We start from the raw sequence: 27,282 nt of genomic DNA, 5'->3' as shown, positions 1-27,282 counted from the left end.
TATGTTTCATTATATCATAGTTTATATCTGAAAAGTAACTAGTAACTAAAGTTTTCAAGTATATGTAGTGGAGTAAAAGTACAATATTTGCCTCTGAGATGTAGTGGAGTAGAAGTAAAAGTATTGGAAATTGGAAATACTCAAGTAAAATACAAATACCTCAAAATTGTACTTAAGTACAGTACTTAAGTAAATGTACTTAGTTACTTTCCACCACTGCTCAAACCCACCCATCCTCTTGTTGTTGACAGATTGATGTGACTAATTCCTCGCACAAGGGGTCGCTGCTGTGCTGGATGACGGCACCCTTTCACGAGTCAGGGCTGGAGACAGTAGTGTAGTCTCGGTGTGAGCGCGTATGTGCGTGCGTGCGTGCGTGTGTAGCCAGGGAAAATCACCCGGAGAGAGACGGACTAAAAAGACAGTTTTCACTGTACCAAATGTGTGTGGCTCGTAAATCTACTGCCTTCACGCCAGCAGCGAAATGAAATCACCTCATGGACACTACAGCAGCGGTACATGGAAAATGAGGGAATAATAACAATCGTGTTTTGAGACACGGCGGATTGTTGGGTTTTTTAACGGTTTATTTGAAGAAGTGTGAGTGGAGTCACTGCTGCTGCTGGAAGCTACGAAAATGTCGGGGAAAATAGAGAGCAAGCAAGGTAAGTGTCTAGTCTACCCACCCCCGGCCGGACTGGACTACCCGGCCCGGCGGAGCTATCCTCTGGGTTTACCGTTATTTATCCACGTTTAAGCATTTTTTATTGTAATTCGTCGCGCGACCCTTTCTCGTTCGACAATGACGTTATTGTCAACTGGGAAAAAAAGTGTCGACGCGCGTTGTTTTCAGCTGAAAATGTGATTTATTTGGTCGTACGATACTTAAAAGAAATGATAACACGACTAAGTATTGTTTAAAAAAAAAAGAAAAAAAAGACATCCAGCAGAGCTTTAGTAATGGGTTTAGATATGAGGTTAGAAGAGCTATAAATGTGGGAAGAAGCGAGCCCTCTGCCCTTTAAACACATAAATTGGCTATTTGAAAATAGCCGATCTACAAGCTCACTAACGTGTCGCGATGCGACGCCTTGTGAGCTTGTAAATATGCTATTTGTAATTAAAAAAAATCTTAAACAATTTGACATTTTTAACAACACAAATCATAGTGATAGTTGGGCATTTTTGCTCCTCTGTCCACAGTTATAAATCAAAGCGACAAGCAGCTTGTGTTTAGCTAACGTTATTATCCATTTGAACTAATGACTTTCCCGTGGTGTGTATGTAATTCCTCTATATGTACCGGGGGGTTCATTGGGTTTTCACCAAAAAACGGCCCTGAACGTGAAGAATGCCTCCTCTTTACACAGGATAACAGCATTCTTCGATGAATTGAATACACAGGACCCCAATGGAAAGCAGCCATAGTGCTTTCTTGGGTTTAATCCTTTTAGCAGACCTTGTATAGAACTGTACTTTCTGTGCTTTTTTTTTTTGGGTTGCAAACTGTTAATAAAGTATTCAATCAATCAAATTCACATGAACGTTACCCCCAGCTAGCTCAACCTATAACGGTCAGTTAGCTATAGCCGACACTGATTTATAGTTGCTTGTGTTCACACCACCAACCAGAGGGCTGTTGTTCGGCAATAATAACGTCAACTGAACCAACTGAGAGCAACGTCTTTTAGGTTGAATGAGTCAAATAGATATATTAAGGCGGTGTCTCTGGTTTAGAAGGGGTTTAGCAGCAGACCAGACGGCTAGTGACCGCAGCTAGCTAGCTGCAGCAGCTAAACATTAGCATCTATGTGAAGCTGGAGCTCAGCTAACAACGTTAGCCTGGTTGTTACCTACAGGACTCCAGCAGTGTCGCCAGATTTTTGCCAGAGAAACAAGCAACCAGGTCTATGAAAACAAGCCCAAAAGAAGGCCACAACAAATCTTGTATGTGGGTCCCTGTCATAAAGTATTTACAGATGGGGGGGTCCGTAGACAAATACATATTAATTTGGGGGGTCCTTGACATGAAAATGGTTGAGAACCACTGGGTTAAACAACATTAGGAAACAAGCAACCAACACTTTTGAAACAAGTACAAAAAAAAACGCAACCCGGCCGCAACTAACCAATATTTACAAGCAACTTTACATCAAAACAAGCCCAAAGTCGCTTATAATAAGCGGACATGGCAACACTGGACTCCAGTGATAATAATGTGTTCACGCCCAAGAAGCTCGTGCCTGTATTGATTTCTTACACTGTGTGCACGTGGCATATTTTGTCGGGTTGTTTGACATTTGTTGCATCTTTTGGTAAAAGAAGGCGCAGTAGAGTTATTATTTATATTATATGCAGCAATTATAGCAAATAATAGTAACAATATAATAACGCATTGGATAAGTGGGAAGGAACAGACGTAATATGCTTTTGCATGGAAACTTTATCCCCGCCAGCTAGACTCGCATCCCACCCCACCAGCTGTCTCCCCGCTTCGCCTCACAATCCTGTGCGATGATGCCTGCAGTGTGTACACACACACACACACACACACACACACACACACACACACACACACACACACACACACACACACACACACACACACACACACACACACGATCAGAAGCGGGCGGGGCGAGACAAGGGTGTCATCCACCACCGGCGTCATTCTCCTCTTAACGACGTAGGTGTTTTTGCAAGTCTTTCGAACTGATGACCACATCGTATTTCAACAAAGACAGTACTTAATGTATAATACGTTTTAATTGATGTTGGTTAATGGCAGCACATGAGAACAATAATAGGAATTATACACCTCAACTATCTGCCCACACACACAGCCACATAAGTGTGCAGCTAGAGTGGCTTCTCTCTGGTTGCGTTTACTGGGTCACCTGTTGGGCTGTTGTCTGTGCTGCCTTCTGTTCCCCATGTACTCATTGATCTCAGAGGGACTTGTGTATGTATGTTCCCTCGGCCCTATCCCCTACTCCTACTCCTACCCTAACCCTAGCCCCGTCTGTGACCTGACCTCCCCCTCCGCAATAGTTCCAGGAGGAGTTCATGTCAAGCTCCAGCGGAGGTTGGGAGTCGCTGGCAACAATGTCCAATTATTACCTTTTTCTGAACATCTCATCCAAAATGTAAAGGCAGTCCAGCAATCCATTTCTGTAGTGTGTGTCCGTCCCCCCCCCCCCCCCCCCCCCCCCCGCCAGGCCAAGACAGATCTACTGCTGGATGCCAAGCATGCTAAACATGAGCAGGGCCTGGGCTTCTCTGTAATGTAAAAATAAATAAATCAGACATTGGGTCTGTAACAGCATATACTTCATCGTTAGCCAAAATAGCTGATCTACAAGCTCAAAATATTTTAGCAAAAAAAAGAACATTTCCAGATATAATGACATACCTAAAATCGTGAGACCAGGGTTAATGTGGTTAATGTCAGTGGCTGCAACAACATATTATTCCCTTATCACCATGGACACTGTGTCCTGCTGTCATCGGCTCTTTGTTTCTCGGGGGCTAAACACGGTCACACTGCGTGTCTGTCACCTGTTTAGAAGTTGCCCCTGTACACCACGTGCTGTGTGCAACTTCACTGGGATGTCGGCTCTGAAGCTGCTTAGAGGGTGCTGCTGCTCATCATCATTCTTCTGACTTCAACCCACAGTGTCACGATAAAGTGTCACAATAATGACATTTTTTCTTCTTGACGATTAATTTTAAAATACATTTTTCAACATGGAAATGATTATGACGATTATGTAAAATAATTCGATGCGATTAGGTGATTTTGTGTCATAATTGTGACAGGCCTACCCACAAACCCCTTTCCTGCACACACATAAAAGAGATTGGATTAAGAGCGTCTGCTAAATGCCTAAACTGTAAACTGTAAATTCAGTCTCTTGGACAGATACAGTAACAAATTCTGTGTTACTGTTGATGGTGTCGCCCCAAAACCTAACAACAGCAGGAAGCCAATCTCACATCCTAGTTCTTTCCTTCTACAGTGAGAAAATGAACTGGGTGGAGGAAGATTGGGAGTGTGTAGCAGTGTGTTCCTTTTGTTGGTGTGAGTTTCTTGTGCTGCGCATGTCTAATCTGGCCATTAGTTGCACGCTGTACAAGTTCTGGTTAGAACTGAAGGGGATCTTGAGGTTGTTATTTTGAATGCAGTGTGTCTATTTGTACGACTCTACATCATGTTTACTCACTGATTGTGGGACAGTGGTGATAGCAAGTATCATTCTAGATAAGCAAAATACTAATTTCATACCTCCCATCAAACTTACCTGTGTCACTTTGATGCTTCTGTCTGCAGAGTTTAGATGCAGGAATCAAGCATTCAACACAGACTGAATTTCTCAGGTTTGGGTGGTTTCTACGGCATGGCGAATAAGGGGCCAGCCGTATAGAACAGCGTTTGTCTGTCTGTCCATATTTATGTATGCATGCGTGTCTGTCCCCCACTCCATATTTGGGCAAGACCGACATCGGATCAATCACACAGTGAACTATACAGCTCAGCTGACACTGCTACACCAATGGGGTCAGGCAAAGGCATACGGGGAGATTATATTTTTTTCCATGGCTAATCTTGCAAACCGCTACACCCGATCAGCAGCTGCCTGCAGGCTAAGTAAATCAATCAAATATTTTTCAAATCCGTCCACCACAACAACTTTTTTTGTGTGTGAATTTATAATCAGATTACCGTCTGTCCAGGCCTATGGCTTGTCTGGAGCCAAGTGGAACTCCATATTTCAGGCAAGACATCATCAATAACTTGCTATCCATACCTACAGATTGCACAGGGAAGACATGCTGTTAGCGTTATTAGACATAGTATGTATATTATATATGTTATTAGTAGCGCTGTCACTGTATTTCACCTGCAGTGCAATATGGTGGCCCCGTAGCGTGATATGCGGTATTATTGTCATGGCGGCGCTTCCCTTTTTTAGTACGGTACTTCATTTACCCTGATTTAATTTAAATAAGTAATAAACAAAACTTAGACTATATAAACACTCTGCGTATACTGAGGCTTCTATCTTTGCTTGCAAAATCATAGAAGGATTATGTTACTGTCGATGGTATCCTGAATGCTGATCTCCAAAATAAACAATTGGTTACATAAGGTCTGTGCACCAACATATAGGCAGAGTGCAAGGTTAAAACATTTCTTAGTGAAGTCGTTGGCAACGGGATAATCTACTTCGAGCCATGCAGTTATAGAAAAATAATGCATTTAGCGAAGCCCTGGCCTCTGCTTCACGTTGTGGGTACTCGTAGGGTAGGGTCAGTTCATTACCAGTGCTGCGCAATACAATGTACAATAATGCAAACTGACTGTATTAAGGCGGTTACACACCGGCGAATATGTACGCAAAATTCAGACTCGTTCCGAGTAATTAAAAGACACTTTTTCGCTCCATGTAAGCTTGCATTGACTTTATAAGGTTTTTTTTAAAAACGTATTATTCGCATGAAAAAAATCGCCCCGGTGTGTAAGGACCTTTAGCATTGAAAATCTATCATTAGGATGATACATTCTGTCAATTAAAAAAAAAGTATTCTGTAAAGTGAAAGTCTAATGCTAGATTGAACTTATTATGCAACATGATAACTTGATGAAAATAATGTAATAAGCAGAGATACTAGTCCCTGAGTGCAAAAGAAACGAGACTTGCAATTTAGAATTCGAGACTTAGAATTTAGAATGAAATGAACACATTAAGGCATTATGAGGTGAACCTTGACCGGGCGCCAACCAATAGGAAAGAAGCGCTGTCGTTGACCCCACTTGGCAGCCCTTTCGCCTGTAGTTTTTCAAATACCAACACACCAACGTAAGTCAAACAAACGACACACCAAGCCGGCATTGTCCACAGTCCTCCAAGACAACATGGGAGAGACTGATGCAAAGCCTCGGCTGGCGTTGACTAGTCAACGTTTATGAAGCATGTGTGTCCGTGCCCTACGTCTGTTGAGTGTTTGGAGTTTTTTGATGGGGAGGGAAGCTGAGGAGAAGCACTGCAGGGAAGGGGTAGAGCTGTGGTACAGCTGCCTTTATTTTTAAACACAATCGCTTGTAAAAGTAATCTGCTTTATCTGTAGAGGGTGTGTGTATCACACAATTGTTTTTAATCAACGTGTGACGGTAAGTTATCTTGCAGCAAAGCCATTTAATTGGCGGCACTTGCCTTCTTTGCTACTAGCTTGACGAATAGACCAACAATAAACAAAGTTGCTGGATACTGTCAATGATTTAGGCCAATAGTTTTTCCAGTGAGGGAACTTTATTCCAATATTATGGCCTCAACAAAAACAAATTACCAAATTATGAAGCTCTGAAATAAACATGATGTATTCCTTTCCCCAAATTCCCAAACAAAACAACCCTTTTTGTATTCTATTTACTTGTGGACAGCTAACAAAATTGACTCGACAATAAGCTTAATAGTACATTTTAAATTATAGTATTATCTACTCAAAACCTGCTAAGGTATATGCATTCATGAGAAATGTTGTTGCATTTGTCAGTGATACAATTAAACCCAAACAAAAACAAACAAAACTTGTGACATTTGTAAATTGTCCCACCCTTAGTGTGTATGTGTAATGATAATGTTTTTTTTACTCTTTATACTTTACATTTTATGTTTATTTTCTTTACCCTGATTTAATGCTATTTAAATAAGTCAATGCCTTAATATAAATCAATGCCATGGGAGTTGTAAATAAATGAGCCTGTGAGGCTTGTTGTTCCAGCAGTACCTGACATTTTAATGTAATATAATACATTCTTTCCCCAATTAAGAGTGAACCCACAAAATCATCAATGATTAAGAATCTTTGTATAATGCAATGAATTGTTATTTTACCCCATAGAGAGACATGACTTCATCTGGCATGTCCACCTTAGTAACAAAGCTCTACAGTAGCACAGTGTTTTATAATTAGCCCTCTGACTCCATGCTAGCTGGGGAGTCGATGCTAGTTGCTAGCCACAGCAGACCTGATCCATCAGTTCCTTATTTTAGCCTCCCTGCCCCCAACACTGCTCAGTGTGAGTGTAGCTGTATGTCTGTTTGCTTTTGAAACAGTTGGTTGTAATGTTGTTGGGTGTTTACTGTTAAGCATTCCAAGAGTTTAACATGCAAGCGTAAGCCATTTCGGTGGCTTAGTGTTAGTCAAGTGGATACTGCGTGGCTTAGATTTAACTAGGTCCCGGTTTGTCATGTAAGAAGTAGCATATCTGAATACCTTAAACCAGCACTGACTGAAAAAAAGTCTAAAGCAGTAGATCCCAGTAGATTAAGTTTTCCCTCATTACTTATGAGTGAGCCCGCTGTGGCAATGGCATATGGCAGGCTTTGGGTCTTGGTTTGACATGCTGCAATTTCGAGGTTTAATGGCAATGAGCATTTCACCGTGCCTTTCCCACGCAATGAGAAGCGTGCTGTTACCATATAGTACATTTAGTTGTGTTGTAATTCATTTTGAGTGCGCTCTGCTCCGTATGGGAGTGCAAAAAAGGGAGGGAATCGGTTTAGGGACAGAAAGGCAGAGGGGTGGAGAGAAGTAGAGCGCCGATGAGTATTGAGTCCCAGTTCAGAGAGAGCATTTATGAGAAGGATGGATCTGACTTCGGATAATGCTTAGAAAGAGGATAGAGTGAAAAGAATGCAAGACGGACAATGGTCTCTTTCTGACAACAGTATCTTCGTGTGAAGGCTTTGGCCTGTTTCCTATTTGAATACAACATTTGACAAGGAGCTATCCTCCTTACTTTTCAAGCAATATGGCATCATTCGTATTCAACTCTTCGTGTTCATCATTGATTTTTAGACATCATTCCTCTCAGAAGTTGGCCTCTTAAGATTTTGTGCTGCACCTGATGTGTAGGCTTGCATGTTGCTGTTGCAAAGCAGGTTCGTATTTCTCCTAATGGACTAATCAGTAGTTTATGTCTAGAAGTTAGCTACGGATTGGACACTGGACCCCTGATGACACCGCAGACCACTTCAGTCAGGACCTCTGCTGAGTGAGGATTATGTGACCCTACCTATAAATTAATTCACAGACATTTACAAGAGTAATTCTCAGATCAAATAAACCAACAATTTGGGCGTGCTGCTGTATATGATGGGATAAAAGTACTCATCTTCATTCAGGCCTATTTGTGGATATTTCCTTTTGTGTGTTCTGTAGTGTTAATGAGTCAGGCTGGATGGATCATGAGGCTCAGTTATCGTATGACTAACTTTGGGCAGTGCAACTGAACGATAGCTGTGAAAATGACCCGTCTGACCACAAAGTCATCAGGACACAAACCGCGATCATATTAGTAGCAGTACTATAAGACTTCCAGTGCTACCTGTAAACAGTGTTGGACAGTGTGGTAACCTCCTACCCAGGCTGGTAGGTTTGTGTAAACTCAGGCATCCTGGATGGGAAACATAGGTTGGAAAAGCCAGGCCTCCTCGGAGGGCACAGACTCCGAGTCCTCGCTACAGGGGGATCTAGATGTGGACACAGGTAAATACTCACACCTCTCTTAAAATAAGCATTCCATGCCATGTAACAGTTTATACTTTTACCTTATACTCACTTGTTCTGATGGTGGTCCACTGTGACTTAACAACCTTCATCTTTGATCCAGCAATGCAGGTTCATTTCCAGGAGAAGTAAACTATTCAGATAAATGCAGATGAAACTGCCAGTGATCACATTGTTAGAGAAGATTAGAGAAGACATTTGGTACATAAATAAGTATATTTCTAAGTTTGTAGGTCATATTCATGAACGGGTCAAACTGCAAAAAAAATATGTTATTCATCATTGAGTTTAAGATTATTCTCAAGCAGATGGCTGTGAATTTCAAGCAGTTATATAGAGAAAATGTCTCAGAAATTTTGTAATTTGCACATAAGGACTTTTATGTTTTGAATGCATACTTGCATTGTTCTTTATGTAGGCCTATTCAGACTGTTTTCCAAGTGGTTCACTGTTATGGAGTTTTTATGTAAAAATAAGCACACTGGCAGAATGAAATGCCGGGGACATTCTTTGCTTTGCTTTTTGTGTTGTGTGGCTTTTTGCAAGGTGCTCATTTTGCTCTGCTCAAGTCTTGGGTGGACCCAGTCAGAGGGACCAGACCGCTCTGCTAGGCCACAGCCTTCCCACACGGCCTGCTTGACTGTCTGCCTGCATTTGCATAGCCCTACTTTAATCCATGTCTCATCAGGTGATGATCCATTAGGTTCTGTATAATATCCAGGATATTTGGACTTGATATGGGTTATACAGTAAAACCATTTCGCACGACGAATAAATGGCGAAAATAGTGAAACTGGCCGATCTACAAGCTCACAATTTGCATAGCGACGTGTGGTGTTGCACTAGTCTTGCAAACTTGATCTGCAATTTCCACAATCTTTTATTTTTAAGTGTTCGTCCGTACTGACATGCCCAAAATAGGAACACCAGGTTGAAAGTGGTTCATGTGAAGCTCTAGTCCAAACAGCCTGCATTCCCCCACCATAGTACCTGAACAATTGAATCACGTGTAGGGTTAACACTTAAACAGTGTTTGAGTTATTAATGTTTCCAGAGAACTGCCTGCTTCCCCCATTAAACCATATGAGCTGAGCCACCCTGGTGAGCCACTAGCATGGTGAGGCTCCATAATTGAGGTAGTTGGGTTCATCATTGTGTAATTACACAGTGTTGAGTGCCATAATATCTTGTTTTGAAAACACACCCTATGTGGTGCGCTAAGCCTAATGAATCTGTGCTTTTAGGCCCAGCAGGCTTTGAAGAGTTGACATTAAGTACATGTGCATTTTGTATGTCTACCCTGGACAGCCCATTCTCCACAGCAGTGATGATGCACCTGATTAAGGATTGGTAGAATGAGTAATGCTATGTCTTGCAGACAGACGGGCTGAATGGTGGCTAGTCTAAAGACCTGTTACGGCAGGCAGAGCTTCTAAACTAGTCCAAAAGCAAGGATGTTATGACTGGTCTACAAAATGACAAATTCTTACGACATAGTTGGGTCTACTATAATCGCGTTTGTGATCTGTCTTTGACATTTTAGAAAAGTTGGCCTACAGCAATCCTTTTTCAACCCAAATGCAGGCCAAATTGGCTTGCCAATCACCAATATAGATTCACAAAAGGTATAACAGGTGTGTCTTTGTGCTACAGCAACCAAGGAAAAATGTATTACAAAAAGCTTCCAGGAAAATGTCTAAAAACGTTTTCTCTTCACTCACTAGTCCACCATTGCAAGATTTTTCAGAAGCTTTTTGTCTAATAGATAAATAAAATTATCAAAAGTTATGTCATGGTTGATGATCAGCGATTACCCTGCCTGGGGCCAGTACATTTGGCTTCAAATATGACATTTTCATTGTCATTTAATGCAGCAGTTATTAATCATGAGTACAACCTGACCAGCACTATCTTGGTTTACAGATAAATTCACAAAATTCAATGTGTGAACATTTGGAAGTTGAGCATGCAAGTTCTGCCATAATTCCCGCATGATTTGAGTGCATTATTGAACACATTACTTTGTGTCATGGCTTTACAGAGAGTACAGTGAGTGGATATCAAGAAAATACTTTGCTGAGACCCACATGTAGGTCACCAAGCTAGTTCACAAGTCATGCATTTTGTTTTGAATAGAAATGTATAATGTATAAATTCAAATCAGTTTTTAATTCAATTTGGTCATAGTGCCGAATGACAACAAGGTGTCTTAGAGCAGATGTACATTGTACATCCCTGGTCGATGTATGATTTTGGTGACCCCATTGTCTTTGCTCTAGTGCCACCCGCATGCCAAAATCTCTGTAAGGATGGCAATGTTGATCCGTTCAAACCACTTTGGTCCAGTAGTTGGGTGTTGGAGCAGCAAAGCCTCTAGTGATGCTAGCAGGGCTTTTAGTTTGCATACTGTGTGTGTGTGTGTGCGTGTGCGTGTGTGTGTACTGTGTGTGTGTTTGCGTGCATGCACGTGTGCATTGCATTTGATTTTCATCTTTCAGAGCCTCTGGCCTGGCAGAAGTCATACAATGAAGGGGATGTCTGTCCTTTACAGTCATTGCCAATTTCCGATGCCAATCTAAATTGACACTACAATTGAGTCATGGCTGTGTGTATGGGTAGGGAAACCATTAGCTTGATTTATCCTCATTGTACCCACACAGCATGAGATGCCCATACATAAAAACAATGTATCCCATCAGCCACTGCGACTGAGCCTCCAGGCCTGAAGGCCAAGTGTGGGCTTTCAACTTGTGTATCTCTGACTTTATTTGACCCACTTCCTCTTGGACATTAGTACTGACCATCTTTCCACATCTCTGCGCCGATCCCATCTCTTTGACCATTATACAGTACAGTCTTGTAGGCTCCTAGGGACAGTTAGCACCCGGACATAATTTGTGGTGCATTAAATCTTTGTGCATTATTGCTACACTTGCCAGAAACACATCTACCCCCCCCCCCCCACATACACACACACTTTGAGAGTGTTTGATTATGTTTGAGTGGATCTTGGAATCCAAAGGTTCTAGGCTTGATCCCCTGGGGATCCTCCTGTCTACGCGTCGAAGTGTCCTTGAGCAAGACACTGAACCCCTAACTGCTCCTGGTGAGCAGGTTGGTGCCTTGCAAGGTTTCCTCCACCATCAGTGTGTGAATGTGTGTGTGAATGGGTGTATGTGAAATGCATTGTAAAACACTTTGGAGAAAAGCGCTATATACTGTAAATGCAGTCCATTTACCATTTACCATGATCAGTAAGAGGGTTTCCCCGTCTCTCCAGCTCTTTAGTAAAACAGAAAATACATTTTCAGGATACCAATTTCATAAGATTTCATGGTTAAAGTACAACTAGTACTTTTTGTGTACTGTTTGAAAACTTTTCTGAGCAGCATTAATACCGTTTATATCTGTGTGTTCTGTTGGCTTAATATACAGACTCATTTAGCCTCTACTGTTTATGCTGAATGCTTAAAAAAAGCTTGAAAAACGAAATTACAGATATACACAAAACAATAGCTTGGACTAGACATATTTCTATGTGATCATATAGTCGGTGACCATATACAATGTAATCTGAGCAATTTAATTTGCTTCAATTAACCACATTTAACCTGTCGTCACTATTTCGGGCATGTCATCATTACAGGCGAAAACTTAAAATAAATTTGAAAGTAGCTTGTAGATAGGCTATTTCTGCGCAACACCATCATATGACAAAGTATGAAATAGGGCTTAAGTGGTTAATTAGAACTGAGACCCCCTGAGGCAAATCGATTAGATGTGTTTGGGAAGTGTCTGTCATGCCAGGCCTGTGCAGTGTGGCTGCACACAGAATGTCAAGAGGATGACAAGTACGCTGCTGTGTGGACAAGAAGAGCTTTGTAAGCCACTCTAGTATGGGGAGAGTTGTACCACTCCTCCTCTCGCTGCTTAGGGCCATTTACTCACAAGAACACTGATGCTTACTCTTCTCTGTCTCTATCTCTGTCTTGTGTTCAGGCTGTAAAGTGATTGGTCCTCCAGTGGCTGTTTGTCTGCAGTGTGTAGCATCACTCTCCTATCTCAAGAGCTTTAATAGTGCCTGGTTGCCTCTAAGTCCCCACAAACAGCTGCCATTGACTACGAATTCTGCATTCATCTCCATAAATCACGAGTGTTTTTTAGCTGTCTCACTGTCTCTGTTATATTGCCGGTTGATGTTAGGGTTAGTGACAGTTAGGCTGGATATTTATAGCACTTTGAAATTCTTTAGCCCATTGGTTTCACACCAGGTGAACCTGCTGCTTGCCAGGCTGCCTCCTACTCTCAGTGGAGCACAGGCTGCTGAAAGACATCGCAGCTTGGCACCGTTTAAAGGGAATGCTGAAAAATGCAGTAAACTACAGCAGCCAGAAGGTCACTTGAAGGATCAGACGGTGTGCGTGGGTGTTGGTAGATGGCTGTGTTGTGCCGTGAGCTTCTTTTATCTTTTCATGTGGTTATCATGAGTAGGCCTATTTATTTGTGTGTGTCTGCGCAGTGCCAGTGACTGGGGTATGATATGTGATCTGTGTATGTGTTGGTGCACTATGCTGTGAGCCTGGCAGGCCTAGGTGAGGTGAGTCAGCTGCAGTTTCAGAAGGATTATGCTAGATCCAGGCAGCTCTGGACTGTGGGTTTCATCTAGGGAGGAGGAGGAGGGGGAAATGATAAGTGAGGGAGACAAGAGAAACAAGAATCAGGACGGGTACTACTACCCAGGGTGAGATGTATGTGTCTTTCATTTCTCACTCTTCACCCTCATCTGCCTAAGCTACACATCTCACGTCTTCAATTGTCTGTTTCTGTCTCGTTCAATACTGGCGAAGTATCCATGATGATGCCAACTTTACAGAATTATAATCATTCGCTGCTACAATAACAGTTCACCAGCCTTTCCCCCTAAAATGAGTAGTACTGAGTGACTAAATGACTGGGAGGCGTAACATCATGTCATTGTCATTTCAAAACCTGGGCAGGAAATCAAACGTTTTGTTTTGTTTTCGCCTGCCCAAATCCCAAAATTCACCGGCCACTGTTTTACCAGTCAGCTAGATTTTTAGCCCTGCTAGCAGCCAGGGCTCTAAGGATAGAAACGTTGGTCCATCCAAGAGTCTGTCCAACACTTGGGTCGCAAACAAGAACAGTACTGGCTGGATTGTCATGGAATTTGTCGTGCAGTTTATCTGTTGTGTTTATGCTGCTGTTGTTGCACAGTCTTGCGGACATGCTGCACCAACATTTTGATGCCTGTAACTGTATTACAGTTAAGTGACAAATAAAACCTTGATTCTTGATATTTGTGATGCAATGGCCTTTCCTCTAGCACCAACCCAAGTCCAAGATGTCCACAAATTTGCACATAAGATATCTCAAAATCTCAGATTGCCATGAAACTTACTGATTGCATTCATGCTTTGCAAAGTATGAACCCTACTGATGTTAGTGACCCCGTGACCTTTCTCAGTGCATCATTCAGTGAATATAAAATATAGAGGGCCTAGCTGTCACATCCTCTCATCTCATCATGCTTTCTTTGTGGATCAATAGCTTGGAGTGGCTCTTGGTGTATACATAAGTGTCTGTCAACGAGTGGATGCTAATGCATCCTTGTGTGTGTGTGCGTGTGTGTGTGTGTTGTACAGGACAATTCAGTGACCCAGCCCTCAGGTCCCCTTTCTACAGTCCCCAGTGACCTATTGTAAGAAGTGCTCTAATTAACTAGTCTTATTAACCACACATGCTCACTCACTATCTGCTATTAGTGGAAAAGGATAGAGTTGGAATATTCATAACCTCCTCCTAAAGGTCTCACACATCCTATAGCCTAGGTTATTGTGACTGATTAACCCATTAAGACCTGAGGCGATTCTTTAAAAAAATGTAAATCCTAATTTGTTTTGGGGAAAAAATCGAAACTTTTTTTTTTCACGATTTTTCAAAAATAGCAGATCTACAAGCTCGTAGCGCGGCACTCGGTGCCGTGCTATGAGCTTGTATATCTGCTATTTTCAAATAGCCAAAGAAATCTAAAGTGACACATGCGTTCCAGGTATATTTAAGGGCACTGCATTATGCGTGTGGATGCTTAAACAGTGCCTGTGAAACGCAGCATGAGTTTGTACTTATTTTTGTACTTTAGCTATAAATAAGCTTATTATGATGTTTATTGCCCTACATTTAGCATTGTGATGAAAATCGTATCGTATTGACACATCACACAACGCATCGTGAGCTGAATCGTATTGTGATACACATGGTATTGTAAACCATTATATTGTGATATGAATTATTGTATTGTGATATGAATAATGATATGTATAACATTGTTACATTTGTGTTGTGATACGTATTTGATTCATATCTCGAGGTAGGCTACATGGCAATACTTTGCCTTAACATTTAACAGTAGCATGAAATGACGACTGTCATCATTTCAAAAGGTAGTTTCATCAATGTAGAAGTTCTTGTTTAAACACCTGGAGAATCCTTTTTATATGTTATATGTTATGTTGCTGTGTTGATAAGCAGCAGAAACGGGAAACGACAAACAGATACAAGTATCCCATAAAATACAATACACTCACTGGTGTTTAAATATATTTTAAGTTTTTTTTGTTAGTAGTTTTTTTGTTAGTACATTTCAACTGAGATCATACTGGAGGAAATAGTTTATTAGATCCATAACAGATTAGTGGACTAGCCCTAGTTAACATTACTGATGAGCTAGTCTTTTATTTCTGCCTTTTCCATATAGATCAGCTGTAAGCCCAGGAGAGCAGCCAGTTGAATATGCAGTATTGGCTATATAGGACATGCAGGGCTTTAGTTTGTCGCACTAAGCTATTCCCTTTGATGATATAGTCTGTGTGTGTGCGCGTGTGTGCGTGTGTGCGCGCTCGCGTGTGTGTGTGTGAGCGTGCACGCATATGAAGTGAGTGTGTGTGCAAGTTGTTTTGTCAAGTCCTCCTTAGGCCAGTGTGGTGCAGCTGTAGTAAGTAAAAGTAATAGTAGGCCTACTATCCCCACAGCAGTGGTGGAAAGTACATTTTAAGTACTGTACTTAAGTAAAATTTTGAGCTACTTTGACTTTACTTGAGTATTTCCATTTTTGATTATTTGTTCAATCTACTCCACTATATCATAGACACTCAGCTTTAGTTACTAGTTAGTAACTAGTTACTTTGCAGATTTGGATTATTATTACATATTAAGATACATTAACCACTTAAGCCCTATTTTATACTTGGGATATTAAAAAATGGCCGATCTACAAGCTCACAACGTGTTGCGATGCGTTGTGAGCATGTAGATCTTCTATTTTCAAAGAAGAGTAAACTTTTGACTACAGAGCAGGACTTTTACTTAACAGAGTTTTTTAATATAGTGGTTTTGCTACTTTTGCTTTAAAAAAAATAAGAATCTTAGTACTTTGTCCACCATTGCCCCACAGTCTAGCACCGCTCACTACTCAACCAATACAGTAGGAAAACACTCCCTTTCACACATAGGGCTTACAGAAATAAAGATGGAAGAAAGTAGATATTGACTGATGCCAGATTTTTTTAGAATCTTAGACCACCTATTACTGATTTTGACCAATAGTATAAAAAAAGAGTGCAACATTTTCTAATCATTTTTGAAACATTTATCTTTTAAGCAAACAAATCAATGAAAATAAACACAAATAGTCCGTAGTCTTTTGGTGCATTTGAATGGATTGGATGATGATAATAAATACATTTTCAAATAGCTTTATTACTTGTGTTTGTGATTTAAACATATTTTGGATGCTAAAATGTTAATACCAGCAGGTATTGCAATCTAACTGATTTCATCTGTGGCTAAAATCCTGGTTAGCTAGAAAAGCTGCAATCCCAATGGTGTTATTGAGTACTGTAATCAGTAATTATAAGGTAAAAATAGCTCTTCAAGTTTGATAAACCAATATTTTCATATCACTCACACACACACACACACACACACACACACACACACACACACACACACACACACACACACACACACACACACACACACACACACACACACACACACACACACACACACACACACCTCTAAAAACACAGCATCATCAGACTATCCGCCCTAGGGTTCCTCTGCTGTAGGCCTGGTCTCTGCTTGAGTCTCAGAAAGCAGGTGGTAAATCTCAGTTTTTCTTCCTCTGGCCACTGGCTACATATTTTCCGAATGTGGTCCGACAGTGGTTGTTATTATAGATCTGCTACTGTTTTGTGTTATGGATCTGCATTATGGATAGCCTCTGTGTCCTCTGGCCATGCTCTATTAGCCATGGTTGAACAGGCCTTCTATTTCCCATACAAGCCAACATGCAGCATGATTCCCATCACCTCACTCTGATTGTAGTCTACTCTTAATTACTGACCCATACGTGATGAACCTACTTTACCAGCCACTGATGGACAGACATGTGCATACAGTTTGTGTTTTCAAATTAACCACTTAAACCCTTCTTCTTTGTTGTATACAAATAGCTGATCTACAAGCTCAAAACACATTGTGAGCTTGTAGATGTGAGTGTGCTATGTTTGTGGAATGTTCGCTTATTATGACGTCCAGTCCAGAACGCTAGTAGCGTTCATGTTGTTAATGGTATAGTTTTTTTTAACTCTTTATTTTCAGGTTTCAAAAATTGTTAGACATGACATACAATCAAATAGTACAAAAAATCAACAAGAAAAATAGCAGTAAAAATAAAACAGATAATCATACAAACAAATAGAAAACAAAAACAAATAAAAAGAGGTCATGGGACATTCGGTACCGGTAAGTTGTTAATGGTATAGTTGACAGCATTGACGATCATGTTGCACTTCTATACATAATCATCACAGTCATTTCTTTGCTATGACCGATTGACCATCAATTTTGCTTTCTGAAGAGATAGTGGTTGTTGAAAAATAGGCACATTATATGATTCTGATAATATTGAGCCTTTTATCTGAGGATCCATATCTCATTGCTGAACGTTCATTAGGCTGTCAAAGAGCAAATTGAAGATAAGATTTTCATTAAGATTTGTAACTTATCATAAAATGTGGAAAAACTCCCACACACCTTTTAACTTGAAAAGATGATACAAGATTTTATCCAGTTTTAGCATCCTTATGAATGAGGCAATCCTAGGGCCTAAATTATACCCTAGCTGGCCACATGAAACTGATCAGGCCAATCAAACCAATTTCACAAATCAATCAAATATATTTAGCATGAGGAAATAAAGTTAGATATTTCAATAAAAAGATATAAAAGTTATAAAAAACAGAAGAAAAATGTGTGCAGGGTATTAAGTTGGCCTACTGGCAGTTTGTACAAGAAATCTGGCGTTGATTGGTCCAGCAGTTTGTGAGATCAGCTCCGGAAACACAGACCGACTCTCTTTATTCGATTTTTGATTTATAGTAGTGGGGACGGCATAGTTCATTTTGTGATAAAAGCACCACATTTGCCACATGTGTTGAAATTTATTTGGAACAAAACTGAATATTGGGGCATCACAAATTTCATCTTTTATTTCATCTTTATTTATTCCATTTATGGTTTAACATCATTACATTCATTTACCCCCCCCCCTCCCGCTTTTTTTATTTTATTTAATTTTGTACATATTTCAAATTTTTAAAGGGGGCAGGAAGAAGATAAATCTTATTATACCTGCCCCTATCTTCAGTTAAAAGTAATCAAATAATAGATCTGTTCAAATTCACATCCTCCTATATTAAAATGGTCTAATGGGAGGACTGGCGGGCCGGCGGACCACGTCGTCACGCTCATGTCACTAAGATTGTGCCATAACCATATAAGGAGTTCCCAATGCATTGCAGCTATGTCAAAATAACCTCAATGTGTCGTCATGTCATGGCATCAGGCGCAAACAAAACTGTCAGCTATATTAGGGATCTCCATATATGGGCATAAAAGGGACAAGGACTGACAGATACAGAGATCTCCATATATGGGCTTATCGGTCGGATCGGTTCAAAATATCCACCAGCAGTTGGTGGTTGTTGTTTTTTTGCACAAAAACACAAATACAGCAAGGTGAAGCAGCAGCTGACAAACAATGAAAAGTCATGTTGAGCTGTTCAACTGTACATTAACTGTCAAACAAGAGATGGAAACCTTGGTGGCCAACTGACCATGTTTGGTTCTCATGCTGAAATGAGTCTTCAAGATTTGCATCTCTTGTTTGTTTATCAGCTGCTACTTCTCCTTGCTTGCCTTACTTTGTTCTTGAGCAAACAAACAGTTTCAGCTGGTTTCGGCGGATTGTGTCATTATTGGGCTTAACATTAGCATAACCAACCGTTCCAAAATATCTGTAGCCGAATGACCAACCGTTTTGTTCCAAATAAAATTAACAATTGGTTTGATATGTTGAGCTTTGGTAGCCTTGAATAGGAATATTTATAAGAAAATACATATTTACAACACTAATTCCTGCTGGTTTTGTGTCTTATCAACATAGTTTAAAAGCTACAGGAAAGTTTTCCTGTACACATTAATTTGTAAATGGATACATACAGTATACATTTACCTTATATTTGTTGCCAGAACCTTGATCAAAAAAAATAAAACATGAACAAAATGCATTTACAGGCTATGCTTTTCAAAAACGAATGCAACAGACTTAATGGGAATGATACATTTAGCTTTTTCAGTTGTCAATGTGCGACCCTACGCCACCTACCCGCGACCCCACTTGGGGTCCCGACCAATAGTTTGAAAACCTCTTGTAGACTATACAGTATATCTGTCCACTTCTTAGGGGTAGTGACCTAACTGGCTACTAAAACCTTTCAGATATACACCCTGCAAACTGTCATACGTCTGAGTGATAACCTTCTACCATGTTCAGCTGTGATGGATGCATCTGTTCACAAGGTCATTTGACCGGCTGTGCTCCATCAACACAGACCGTATGTCTTTTTCCTGTGGCTCATTGTTAAACAGCGTACTACTCAGACAGCACAGCAGGAAAACTGGAAGTCGACCACGGTACCACTCCATTACTCGTCAATTCAGCCATTAACCAGGGACATGTTCCATTCCGATGGCTGTTCCCTTCCCTGCCATCCTTGTGGACCAGGATGGGCTGTGGGACAGATGACACTTAATGTGGCCTGTAATCTGACTCATTAAACCACTTAATAGTTAGTCATACGACGAATAGCAAAAATAGGCGATCTACAACCTCACAACTTGACGCATTGGATCACGCTTGAAGATCGGCTGTTTTCACAGTTTTCGAGGGAGGGTGAAAGTGGTTAATAATAACCAAGGAGCTAATGAGGATTGTACTAAACGGAACAGAACACAGCCAAGGAAAGACCCCACTACAATGGAGTGTATAAATAATTCACTAAGCACTTAACTATTTCCTGTTGCGTTTTTCAATCCTTTCCTCTCCATTTTGTCCCCCGCTGCTTGTCTCACGTGCCTGAGGGCTTGCATTCCATTCTCTTGCACCACAGCAGGTCTTGCCTGCGGAGATATGATACTTGGCACTTGCTCCTCTGTGGTTTTTGTTTTACAGTGCAGCAGACACTGTGTCGCTCACTATGTTCTCATTTTTATAGACAGATGTGTGCGCTGTACAGGGAAGGTCACTTATAAACAATGCAGATGTGTGTGTGCGTGTGTGTGTGAATGAATGAATGAAGTAACCCAGTGTCCAGAGTACTACTACTAATGAAAATAATAATAATAACAACTTAATATAGCAACAACAGAAGTTACAAAGTACTTAAGAAAATCTGAACAAAATTTAGTTAAAAATAAAATAAAGAGAAATCACACATTTTGAAAGAGCATAACAGAGGGCCAGGGGGTAACAGATAAAAAGAGCTAAAGCAAATTATAACGTTTGTAAAGCAAGAGCGATTCAAGAGATAATGCAGCATAGATAAGGTGATTTATGGAAAGGCTTTTCTTAACAGGTGTGTTTTTAAAAGTGATTTAAAAGACAAGACAGAATCACCTTATCGGATAGCCTCAGGTAGGGCATTCCAGAGTCTTGGAGCTTGGACAGCGAAAGCCTGATCATCCTTAGTCCTTAGTTGTTTGTATGTTGTATTTTCCAGTAGCTTACAGTTCACACAGGTATCACATAGTAATTTCTGTGTCTGTTATAGCCTCGATTTAACGCATCCATTTATAGCAATCCTGAGAATCAAGCATAGTTTTGATCATAGGCACAAAGATGCTACTTTCTAAGAACTTAACCATTTCCTGTGTAGAAACACCACATTAACCCTACACATCACTCTTGGGCTATTTTCAAGTTTGTATATGAGTGAGAGAGATTCACACCGGATAGAGATTCGGTAGTCTATCTCAGTAACTTATAATATGAGGGGTACTGTAGCTTTTGTGTGTGCCACTAGAGAAGGAATTACAACTCTTTGGGGACACCAGTGGCTATTTTGAGCTCTTATAAATTGATATAGTTTTTGCTGGGTGGTTTTAATTAATGGATTCAAAGCTATTTGCTATTCCATAAAGTGTGCTGTAGCGCTTGTTGGATAATCTTGGTAGTGTGTCTGCTATGTTGGCGTACTCAAATACACAAGCTTTCGGCATGGCTCTTAGAGAGGCTAGCCGTCCATAAGAGGATCTGTGTGTCTGTGTGTGTGTCTGCGTGTCTAATTTTGTAAACCCCTGGACTGATTCCTTGTGCACACACTGCCAGTAGGATAACGTATTACCTCCCTCCAACTTATTCCCCATACATCATTTCTTTTCCACTAATGTGGTCTTTGAAGACATCAGGTCCTCTTTTATTGAGCAGAGGCATTCAGCTTAACTTAATTAGCCCCTTATACCCACTTTGGAATCACTTTTGGCGATTTATTCACTCTCTCTTTCTCGCCATTTTCAGTTTCCCTGTTTTCTTTCATCTGTCCTCCTCCCTACTTAACAGCTGGCATTGTGACCTCTTTGTCTCCTGCTGTCATTTTTTAGAAGCCACGAAAGGCGGCTTCTAATATGCATGCACACACACGTACAGACACACACACACACACACACACACACACACACACACACACACACACACTAAAAAACAGGTTTACCCATTACTTAAGGAGTTGAGTTGAACGTGACAGCTGTGAGGGTGACCCCAAGCATAGCGTCTCCTGCATCCTGTCCTAGGCGGCTCCTCATTATCTGTCACCCCCATCTCAACCTGTTCTGTGTAAGGGGTAGTGAAGCGGCCGGCCAGCTGTCCTGTAGAGATCACACCTGTACTGAACAAGAGGCTGGTCAATCTGTCAACCTGTCAGTCCCTCAACAGGTTTGGACAAGCTCATATGAGCAGCCACACATTGGGTGTTATTGTAGTGTGTGTGGGGGTGTGTGTGTGTGTGTGTGTGTGTGTGTGTGTGTGTGTGTGTGTGGTTTGGGTGGTGGTATAAGAGGGAGGTTGGAGTCCATATTTGTCTTGTCGCATACTGATTTTAAATAAAGATGGACAAGCGGGCACTCGGGTCGTGCAGGGGTAAAGTACCTGTCAACACAAAGAGGGCGATCTTTCATGATGAACCAGTAACCCCCAATGGGTTCGTTGGGGGTGCCGCCTGTCAGTGGGGGGTGTTGAAAGGTAGGAGTAGTCCTCCCAGTGAGGGTTCCTCAATGGCAGGAGAGCCAGTAGGGTACGACTAAACCATTGATATATGCTGCTGTGTTAAAAACATTTAGAGACTTGCAGCATTATTAGCAAATCCCTGTCCTTGGATGGCCTAGGGCTAGGCCTTTTCACTTAAAGTTAACACTTTAAACCTGTCATTATAGACGAACATTTTCAAAATGTTCTAAAGTAGTGATTATCTGTTTTCAATCATTTTGAAAGTCTAAAGTACTGTAGGCCTTAAGAAGTAAAAAAGAAAAATAATGTTTTCACTGCATGTCTTCTGTACTCTGTCACTCACTCCATTACAAGCCACATTCAGTCACAAATTCCTCACAGCTAATGACATCACTTGTCTTGTAACTGGGTAGAAGGAGGCAGTCGGGAAAGAATGGTTGGCCCCACATCTTTGGTGGTGGAGGGAATGTTGATCATTAAAGATTCACGATTATGACGGAGCACTTTACGATACATCTTATTTTCTTCTCTCTTTGTCTCGCCCTGGCTTTCAGTCTCAATGACGTCATTTCCAGGCTTAGCCAGACTTCCATTGAACTCTAGTGTATAAGAGGGACTTTTCCTTCCCCCAAAACAGATGAGCGTGAATGCTGTAAAGTTTAGAGTATAGAATTGGTGTATAAAACGTCAGCAGAAGAGACGATCCTGACTCCTGTAGTGTGCATACGTGCCTGATGTACACTGTACAGTATAGCTGTGGGGGTAATGCTGATCCTATGAGGGCCGTTCTGTATTGATCATGGAGGTGACTCACTGCTGATGTCACTGGTTCCTAACTGGGCAGGGGAAGTGGAATATAGCTGTAACCTCAAAGTCCTCCTTGGCTTTTCTTAGAGGTGATTGAGTGACAGTGTTCCTTCTCGGGTATTGGTGACTTTTGCGCCAGCCCTCTTTACTGATGTCAGTAACAAGGCAGCAGAGCTTCAGAGGCCTGGGCTTGTTTGACCGAACAAGACTAAAGGGGCGTCCACACCAAGAATGATATAACTAGAACGATAATGATGTGAGCGTCCACAATGATGACGTTCTGATGCCCTGTAAATTCGGTCATGGATTTTGATTGGCTTCCATTGTTTCTATCTATCATCAGATTGCTTTGAAAGTGCTCCCATTGATATTCGTTCACCACTGTCGTTGTCATTATACTGTAGCTGTGGTGTCTGGTGCGAATGCCATTTGTGTTAGAACGATTATTTAAACGATACTTACTTTTTCTAGCTACCCCTCTGGGGTAGGTGCCTTTTGGCACTAACCATACTGAATGGGTGCAGCTATGCAATACCTAACCAGTTAGTAACTGTCTGCCACCCAGACACGGCTTAGAAATATGTTATGAATCTGAATAGATGAAAGGATGTTTTATAAATTCAGAATAAATTCGTAGTGTTACAAGCTATATATAGCTGTGAAGGATAACAAAACATACACTGTGTTCTTTGTTTCCACTGACAAACAAAGCCAACATCATCGCTTTTTAGCATTGACCACATACATTTCTTTCTCTTTTCAGCGAGCCTCTTTCAAATGTATTTTCTCTCCTCTGTTTCACTCTCTTTCTACCACTCACTCACTCACCAGGTCTAGTGTGTGAATGATTGTGCCATGGGTCAGAGAGTAAATCCTTGTTGTCCTGTACCCGTACCATGGTGTGATGTGGGGAAGCAACATAAGACAGTGGAAAAGGTGGCGCTGAAGTCACCAAAAACAGAAGGCTGCATTCTGAACTCTGCCTATTAGACTCTGAAATATCTGTGCAAAACGCAAAGTTGACATTTTGCCTTGAGGGTGGTGCTAGAGGAAAGGTCATGGTGTCACTGAAATGGTTAGGATTCATCCTCCAGAAGGTGCTCAGCATGTTTCATGGCAATCTGCCCGTTAGAATTTCTGAGATATTTCTGATGCACTGCGAATGCATTGTGAACGTTACAGATCTGCTATTTTCAGCCTGCAACCAAGTAAATCAGGCATTAGACAGCAGGGCTTTAGTGGGGGAAAAAAAATATATATATAAATGTAACTGTTCAACAGAAAGCATATAATCACTCTACATGCATAGATTAGCCATGAAGTGAAACCATACCATCCATGCATAGCCTACAGGTGTCTGTATGGCAGTGCTGATACTGAAGGCATGTGTACCCTCAGGGGACAGTTATAAAAGGCCTAGACTAGGTATTCAAATGCTGGTCACACCATAGTGACACACCATCGGCAGAAGTCTGTCACTATGGATTGTTGAGTGTAGGAACACCTCAAGTCCCAGACTCAACTATTGATTCAGACAGCTACCAGGACAGGCTGATCTGAGCATGTCATCCCCTTCCCCTGGGTCTTTACTGTGTCTAGTCACCAGAATGACTCTTTTTATTCTCTAGCGCTTGCTCCAGCTCTCTCTCTTGCCCTTGTGTTCTCTGTCAGTCCCTTCTGGCTGTCTAGAGAGATCTGTCTGTCTCTACTCCATGGATGGTGTGACTAACAGAGGTAGAACACCAACTATTTATATCCACCCTGAAATGAAAGCTATGGTGTCTATCTCGTCATCTGATGCTTCACGATCAAAAGATTTTTTTCTGCTTATCTCATTTTCTTTTTGAGTTGACATAACTAGGCTAATAATTAAATTCCTAGATATGTTACCTTGTATACATTTTGTGACAGTAGTTGAATAAATAAATAATTAAATAAAAAGTGTGTGTGTGATTTAGAAACCAGATTAAATGTTGATTAAAGAGAGTAAGAGACATTCATTGTGTGTAATTTACTGGTTTGTTGAATCAGCTGTAGGCTATTTTCATGGACCCGAACCTGTAGTGTACGTATCTCAGGTACTGTCGGGTATTTTCTTTCGGTTTGTGTAGATCCGTGAAGACTTCTGTAGTGGAGGTCTACTCACTTCTTTGTAATGGCATGCCTCATCTCAGTCATATTTTTCTAGAACAAACCACTAGATAATTTTTTTTTTTTAAAGCCAATGAGGCTTTTGTTTTCATAGAGATTAATGACGATGGATGGAGAAACAGGAGAATAAGGATTGATGAATGACACGTCAATCAAAGGCGCAAATGAAAGGGCAAAACGGGTAGAAACCCAGTATGTGTGGTGGTGCTGTTGTTGATGATGATGTTGCTGATTGCTATTCAGCGCCCAGTGTTTTGTGCTGATGGCAGTGGAATGCCAAATCCTACTGCCACCAGACTGTGGGGAGATTACACAGATAGAGTTTAGTTTTGTCACTGATAAAACCCTCTTTTCCTCCTGGCTGACACCGCTGTATAGCATTTATCTCTCTGATTCAGTTTGGTGTACAGAGATTGAGGAAGAGGATGAGCGCTGTTTGAAGAGTGTGGAAGGCTTCTATCCCCATACACATCCAACATGCTGCTGACAGCAGACTGTCAAATTACTTATTATTATGATGCATCTTACTATTATGTAAGGCAATTATAGCACATTTCAACAACAAGGTAATTCAAAGTGCTTTACGCAAACCATTAAGCATTAAGACAGGGCATTAACAAAGAGAGCATTTGGACACACATTATAAAAACATTTGAATACAATTTAAAACCATGTGTCCTTAATAAAGTTTGATTGATTGATTTTAAAATAAAACCGTGCACAATAAATTAAGAAAAACACAAAGTAGCCTAATTCTTCCATCTGGCTGTAAACTGCACACATTTCTGATGACCAGCCTCCTCAATTGAGGGGATCATACCGTTCAATGTGAATTGAATGGGTATTGGAACTTGGAACTACCTGGACACATATTCAACACATATTCAACAAAACGTATTTTGGCGTCCGTCTCATATTAGGAGCCTGGACAAAACTGTCATTTATTTATACTAGTTAGTGAAGGCTGTGAGGTGAACACTTCTGTTTTTCGGCATTACGAGTATGATTCACTCACTCATACAACTACAGTATGTGCAGTGAAATGTTGGTGTTACATGCTCCGCAGACTGTGCTAACATATAACAAACAAGATATAATAACAGGGTATATAGACCAAGTCAGAATGCAAACAAACGGGTAGGGGGTATGTCCGAGTATATGTGCCACATCCGCCCAGCTTACCTGCAGGCCTACAACTTGAACAAAACACTGACAATTATACAATTATAGCAAAATCATTTTGCGTTTGGGGGCTTTAACTAAATGCTCTGTACGTAATGAACTAAGAACTAGACTTTTTCTGTTTCCTGCTTTTGAAGTCTAAACGGATACACTCTGTATGTGCATTAATTTTGTCACCGTGTGACAAACCGTGTCATATATCATGTAGGTTATAAATGTGCCCAACCTCCCATAAAATCACTTCCTACCAGGAATCGAAATACAATGAGATGCCTTTGTGCGTCCAGAGGTGCTGGTTTTCTTGATATACCGTAATCAAACTAATAATGTTGTTAAATGACACAAGTATAGCATGGATACTGCCCCAATGCGAAACTGCTAGCTTTATACACCCAGAAGTCAATTTGTTATTGTGATGACATCATGATGATTTGGTATATAATACAAGTTAATCATTTAAAATATGCTTCATTGACCGGAGTATCCACATGGGTCTATTAGGCCCAACAAATACATATCCTCACCGAAAATATCTATTTTTGCGAGATTATACACCTGCTATATTCGCAAAATGTTCGCCCCCAGAATACAGATGCCACGGTCCATGAGGTTAAAAACAAAACAAAAAACATTTAACGGCTATAAATATATGTTTATACTTTTGGTTTCTAATGCTTCATGAGACTCTTATCTCTCCTCCTTGACTGACCACTCATCTGTTCTTTCCATAGACTCGCAGCGGTCGCACCTCTCATCCTTCACCATGAAGCTGATGGACAAGTTCCATTCTCCCAAGATCAAGAGGACGCCCTCAAAGAAGGGCAAACAGCTGCAGCCTGAGCCAGCAGTTAAGAGTGCTGAGAAACCTGTCAATAAGGTTTGTGTGTGTGCGCGTGAGTGTGTATGTGTGTGTGCATGTGGAC

General features: G+C 40.9%; 1 protein-coding gene across 6 annotated transcripts in view; it reads left to right on the top strand.

Annotated features, from left to right (window-relative positions):
- Nucleotides 1–378: 378 nt before the first annotated feature.
- The window catches only part of rapgef1b (Rap guanine nucleotide exchange factor (GEF) 1b), a 62,435-nt gene continuing 35,531 nt past the window's right edge, over nt 379–27,282 (top strand). For 4 of the 6 annotated variants that reach the window (XM_080418930.1, XM_080418927.1, XM_080418931.1 and 1 more), the window contains exons 1-2: nt 7,697–8,553; nt 27,091–27,236. In XM_080418930.1, the coding sequence (XP_080275056.1) occupies nt 8,466–8,553; nt 27,091–27,236 (234 nt within the window). In that variant the 5' untranslated portion in view covers nt 7,697–8,465. Of the gene's footprint in view, nt 666–7,696; nt 8,554–27,090; nt 27,237–27,282 lie in introns of those variants that run through there. The other 2 variants (XM_080418932.1, XM_080418928.1) reach the window with 1 other exon arrangement.

This window comes from Gymnoscopelus braueri (assembly GCF_963280865.1).
Source record: "Gymnoscopelus braueri genome assembly, chromosome: 22".
In the NCBI taxonomy this organism is placed as follows: domain Eukaryota; kingdom Metazoa; phylum Chordata; class Actinopteri; order Myctophiformes; family Myctophidae; genus Gymnoscopelus; species Gymnoscopelus braueri.
This window is presented reverse-complemented; position numbering and strand designations above follow the sequence as displayed.